Source organism: Gavialis gangeticus, unplaced genomic scaffold (genome assembly GCF_001723915.1).
Source record: "Gavialis gangeticus isolate Ggan-Ray unplaced genomic scaffold, GavGan_comp1, whole genome shotgun sequence".
NCBI classification, from domain to species: Eukaryota; Metazoa; Chordata; order Crocodylia; family Gavialidae; genus Gavialis; species Gavialis gangeticus.
This window is the reverse complement of record NW_017729031.1, coordinates 1675614-1681365: the sequence shown is the minus strand read 5'-3', so window position 1 is coordinate 1681365 and position 5752 is coordinate 1675614. Positions and strand designations below refer to the sequence as shown.

At 43.4% G+C, this 5752-nt stretch overlaps 1 protein-coding gene across 6 annotated transcripts in view; it reads left to right on the top strand.

Annotated features, from left to right (window-relative positions):
• UPP2 (uridine phosphorylase 2) overlaps window positions 1-3776 on the top strand; it is a 70013-nt gene extending 66237 nt beyond the window's left edge. For 5 of the 6 annotated variants that reach the window (XM_019522366.1, XM_019522368.1, XM_019522370.1 and 2 more), the window contains 2 exons: window positions 2477-2623; window positions 3327-3776. In XM_019522366.1, the coding sequence (XP_019377911.1) occupies window positions 2477-2623; window positions 3327-3508 (329 nt within the window). In that variant the 3' untranslated portion in view covers window positions 3509-3776. The remainder of the gene's footprint in view (window positions 1-2476; window positions 2624-3326) is intronic. The other variant, XM_019522367.1, reaches the window with a different exon arrangement.
• Window positions 3777-5752: the final 1976 nt, after the last annotated feature.

Genomic DNA, 5752 nt, shown 5'->3' with positions numbered 1-5752 from the left:
CCTACTCACTGGAAGAAGAAAGGAGAATACCACCTGCACCCCCGTCTCCTTAAGCTTCTCCCCCAGAGCCTCAAATTCCTTCACAATGCAGTCAGGGTTGCCCCTGGCCGCATCATTCATTCCCATGTGGATGACAACCATGGGGTACTGGTCTGCAGGTCGGATGTAGGCCGGGATCCTCTCTGTGATGTCCCTAACCTGAGCCCCAGGCATGAAGCAGACCTCTCATGCCATGGGGTCAGGCCGGCAGATGGGACCTTCCAGTCCTTGTAGGATGGAGTCTCCAATGAAGAGGACCCGGCATTTCTTCCTGCTGGTGTTCACTCTCTGCCCATTCCTTGTCATGTGGGGAGTGACATCGTCCCTGCCGGGGGCAATTTCTCTGTCCTTCTCCGTCACAGCTGCCAGGGCATCGAACCTGTTCCCCAGGTGAACCTGGGGAGCTTCCACCACTTTAGGTCTAGCAGCTCTGGATTTGAACACTTTCTGCCACTCCTGCGTTGAATGCGACTCCTGTGGGGGCTGTATAGTGGGCGACCAGGCCTGCAGAGAACAGAGATAGGCATCAATTTCATCCTCTGCATCCCTGATCCCCCTCAGCCTGCTCACCTCAGCCTGGAGCTCCCTTGCCTGCTCCTCCACGGCCCTAAGTCGTGCACAGGAGGGACAGGCAAGGAGACCACCAGGCCCCACCCCCCACAAGGCTCCACCGAGCCCCCCCCACAGACAGGGGGGCAAGGGGCAGCTGACCCCGCCATGAGCTCTGTCTGGGTGGAGGCCTCAGAAGAGCCCATGGCAGGTGGCAACGACAGGGCAGGGCCACTGGCAGCCACGCTCTGCGTCTGCACCATGTCTGCAAAGCTGTGCCTACTGCTTTTGCTCGCTGGAGGTGCCACTCTGGGCAGCTACCTCATGCCTGCCTTACGTGAACAGCAGCGCAAACGCCAGCGCGCCCTTACAAAGCGCACCTGTTTGCACGCACTGTTCGCGCGCGCTGCCCGCATGCGGCTAGGGAACACAGCTCCCTGTCAGGCGAGCTAAGAGGGCTCCAAAGGGCTTCCCCTGCAGATCTGCCTCAGCTGTGCTGTACCCTCTGCCCCACTTACCTTAGGAGGAATCAGCTGTTGCTGCCCCTGCCATTGTCTCCTCCGCAGCTGCTGCCTCCACCACCAAGGTAAGGGGGTACACGTGTGTATGTGACACACGTGCGCCCTGCTCACTCAGCTCCTGGTTCCCAACCTAACCTTAAGGAACCTGTTGAAGGATGGTAAGCAATTCAAGAATGGATCTCAAGGCTTCCTAATGTTATAGTCACCAGAAATGAGGTTCTTCAAGTTCTCTTTCAAGTCCATTACTTGCAAACATAGGTAGCCAGTCTGGCAACTAGGCCCCTGAAGGGCAATCAGGAGGTCGGCTGGGTGGGGGTGCAGGTTATTGGGGCATCAGGTCAGGGTTCGGATCAGTGGACCAAAGATCTGAGGGATGTATTCCGGGGCACAAACCAAAGTCAGAAGCCAGGAGAGTTAAAGAGTTGGGTGCCAAGTTCCAGGGAAGATCCAAGACCAGAGTCAGAGAAAGCCAGAGACAAATCAGGAGCCAGGAGAACCACAGACAGCAGTGAACACAAGACTTGCCAGAGCAGGCTAAAGCTGTTGCTAAGGCATGCCTGCAGCCTGAACCTGCGGGGCACTTAGAAGTGCTGAGTGATACTCTCAGCAGCCCATCCAGTTACAGAGAACTGGGGAAGTTGCATTAGCCAGGGATCAAGGTCAGGTGAGGAAGCTCAAAGGCTCAGCCCAGCTAGGCCTGACTGGCCAGAGGCTTTGAAATTACTTACCGATGTGGGTTGAGCCTGCCCTTGGCTCCCCCAACAAGTATCCTCATGTCCTCCAATGGGTACAAGCTCCACTCAAGAATTGGCTGTTTGACAGAACATGTGGCAGTGATTTATTTTCCTAAACTGATAGTGAAGCTCAGAGATCTGGAGTCATGCAAGCAAAGGCTTGAATGCTTGACAAAAAAACTGTTTCTTTGAAGTCTTTTCCATGTTCATTTTATCCATTCATGACATGGTTTGTTAAACCTTTTGAACAGCAGATGAGCAGTTTGTAGATTACATCCACCAGATCCTCCACTGGTCTGAGCTGTCAGGTGTGCCAGGACCTCACCATGATAATTTATCCCAGTTGAGGGCCTGCAACTGTCCCTCCCATGCACCTGTTGGTCTGTCTTCTCACTTGCAGAATTTCTACGGTTCACTTACTCCACTGCCTTAGAGCTGACATGGAGTAAGAAATAAGTAGTTAAGTGAGCATTATGCAAATGAAAATGTTGTGAGGTTTTCATTAGAATTTAAGTAAATATTTCACCATCTAGGTGAAACAATGGAATATCACAATATCACAGCTGGTTTTACTATGACTTTACTCCCCTTCCTATAAAAGTGCAAGCAGTCACAGGTTCTCTTCTTTTCAAGGTCAGGGACGATTAGATGGAGCCCTGTGCTCTTTTTCCAGTGAAAACAAATTGGAGTACTTAAAAAGAGCTTATAATGCTGGGGTTAGAAATATTGAAATGGAGTCCACAGTATTTGCTGCCATGTGCGGACTTTGTGGTCTTAAAGGTAAGATTTGTTTTCACGGACCATTTCTTTTCTCATGTTTGTTCTCTTACACCTTCACACTTCATAATTTTATCTCCATGTGGATATGGCTTGCTATGGAATTTGTACACTCTGAAGACCACAAACATATTCCAACCATTTTTTGCTCTGAAAACTGTATCAATGCAAACTCAGTGCTTCATAAATGGGTTACCTGAAACTACTGGTTTTGAGTGCAGGGCAAAGAAAAATGTTAACTGTGTCTTGCCTAAAAACAAAATTTCACTCATGCCAGCTCTGAACAGTTTCTTAGCTATGTCAGTGTCCCTGGTTTTCTTTTACTAACTGCAAAGGCCATTTGTCTCCTTCCACTATAGTATACATCATATTTTTGGTTCAATTTTCCACCTAATTCCCACCACTTGAACTCCTAAGGAGCTCTAGACAGAGCTTAAAGCTGATCCCCTTTGGCAGAACCCCAAAAGGAGAACAACTGTGTCACAGCTTCAGCTGCTCTCCTGATGGTAAATGCCCTCACTTGTACAGTTCTCCTCTAGGTTCATGGGCTCAGTTTATATACTTTCACGGGGAAGTTAAATGAGTCCTCATTTAAAAGAAAAACAGTGACCCTGCATTACCCATATGTGCTATCCTTTACTGAAGAAAATACTTGGCATTTATGGTACAGCAAATTACTTAAAGTGTAACATCTATTCTGTTCCAGCTGCTGTTGTCTGTGTGACACTCCTCAACCGACTTGAAGGTGACCAAATCACTATTCCCCATGAAGTTCTATTAGAATATCAACAACGCCCACAGCAGCTGATCTCAATCTTTATCAAGAAGCGACTTGGATTATATAACCAAAATAACTTATTGGATAATGCGTTTTTCCTCAGCAACTAAGAAAAAATAGATTCTGCCAATATATAAAATGAATGTCTTTCATTGCACACAAGTGTGTGTGTGCGTGTGTGTAGGCAGACATAAATATAGCACTTATAGCTCCCTACTATATGTTACATATATTACACAATGAACCGGTTAATTGTCCAATAAATTTAGACCAGCCACATGCACAAAGACAGACCAGCCATAAATGCAAAGTAATTATCACACAATTAACTGGTTAACTGCATTAAAAATTTAGACCAGCCACACATGCAAAATAATTATTGCATGATAAAAATGACTATCCAGCTATAAAAAGAGCCAACCAGCTATAAAATTAGTGCTTGAAAATGTATTACAACTCTATAGCTGGTTTCTATAAAGCTTTAATTTGAACATGTAGCAGGGCCCTTAGTCATATAAAAATGAAACTCTATTTATAATGAAGCTAAATGAATCTCCCAAATTGTCTCAGTTCATTATTCACTGTCATCACTATCCTTTAAGTCTAGTTGTAATGTACATTTCTGAATACAATCAATGCATACATATACATATAAAATTAATGCCTTTGATATAAGCATACACTTTCCACATCAGATCCTTCTTCAGGTATGTCCCACTCACCCACTGTATCAGAATTATAAATAAGAATTAGTGCACCTTTGAAGGCAGCCAATAACTTTTTTAAAGTAATATTTGGTATTGAATGTCAATCTAAAATTGTTCAAAGTTTAAAGACAGGAGCTATCATTGTACAGCATGCCTTTACTATGTATAAATGCTCCAGGATGAATATGGAACATCTGCTATTGGTTTTCATAGTTAAGAATTTCAGTAAATGCAGGAGATGAGTACATCATACATTTCTGTGTGAGAAAAAGAACAGATATCATCAGTCCAAATTTAATTTAACTCTAAATACCTGACATCTATAGTATCCTCTGAACTTGCTTGATAATCAGCATGTAGCAATACAAGCCATGCTCTTTAAGTGTCTGTAAGTTGAACATGACTCTTTGGTGTTTGCTTTCTTATTTTATTAATGAAAGGGTTCATCTAGAGTCCGCTGACATCAATTCCCATTGGCTTCATGATTCAAATTCTTGTTTGCAAAATTCGCTGTTTGCAAATGAATTCTGAGAACTCAGTAATCTTCTAACAGTAATTTATAGCATATAATGGTTTTTAAATTTTATAGGTTTATCACATTAAAGGGAGAAAAGGTGCCATTAAAGGGATAAATTAATATACTGATTTCATTTAAGAAAGCCTGCAAATATAATTAGAAAAGGAGTGTTACCAGATTTTTCATAGGTGATCCTAAAGCCTCATTTGCCTTGCTGATATTCCTGAAATCATTTTCAGAAAATATTACTTCAACAACTGCAAGTCTAAAAAATAACACTTTTAAAATCCTATATAATTAATTTAAAGCTTGATTCTCCTCTCACCTATGCTGATTTTATACTGTCTTCACTGTAATTATTTCTGTTTTAATAATCAGGCATGAGAAGGGAATCTTAGTGAAGCTATTTGTCCTGAGTGGAGCACTATGCTAGAGACATCATACTGTTTCCAGTCCCTGACCCAGCTCTGAAAGGTAACTCAAATATCTCTGCACAGCACTGCACTACAACATACAGATATACCCTTAGGCATCTGGCCCACAGTGTGGATTCTGCTGTCCTAAATGATGTACCTAGGTTCCTATACAATGCATGGAATGCATAAAAGCCAGAATTGCTGAGTGAAGAACAACAGAAGAGAGATGCAACAGGAAATGCTAGGGACAGGCGTGTTTCTTAACTCTCCCCATTAAGCAAACTTACTAGACTAAGTGGCTCAACCAAAAGAGGCAGAGGACTGCCTAGTGTGGAGGTACTTTTCAGGCCAGGTGTGAACTGATTGGTGATCACCAAACAGTTCTTATTATCAGCAAAGATATTGCTGTGTTTGTATATATGTTATTTCTGTATATTTTATATGCTTTGCTCCAAGTAGAATGTGTTACTTCAATAAAGCTTAATTAAAGTGAGTATCAGTTGTGGCAATGGGTGTGGGGAAACTGACACCTGTCCAGTAGCAACTGGATTCTGACTCCCAATTTACCCCACAAACAGTCATTTCATAGTTTCTAATACCAGTAACAGACTGAATTCAGACTGGAAACTGAAAGACTGGTTTTATATCCCTTATCAATACTCTGAATTCACCAGTCCCTGTTCAAAAAAAATATTACCAGTAAATCAAGTCTTT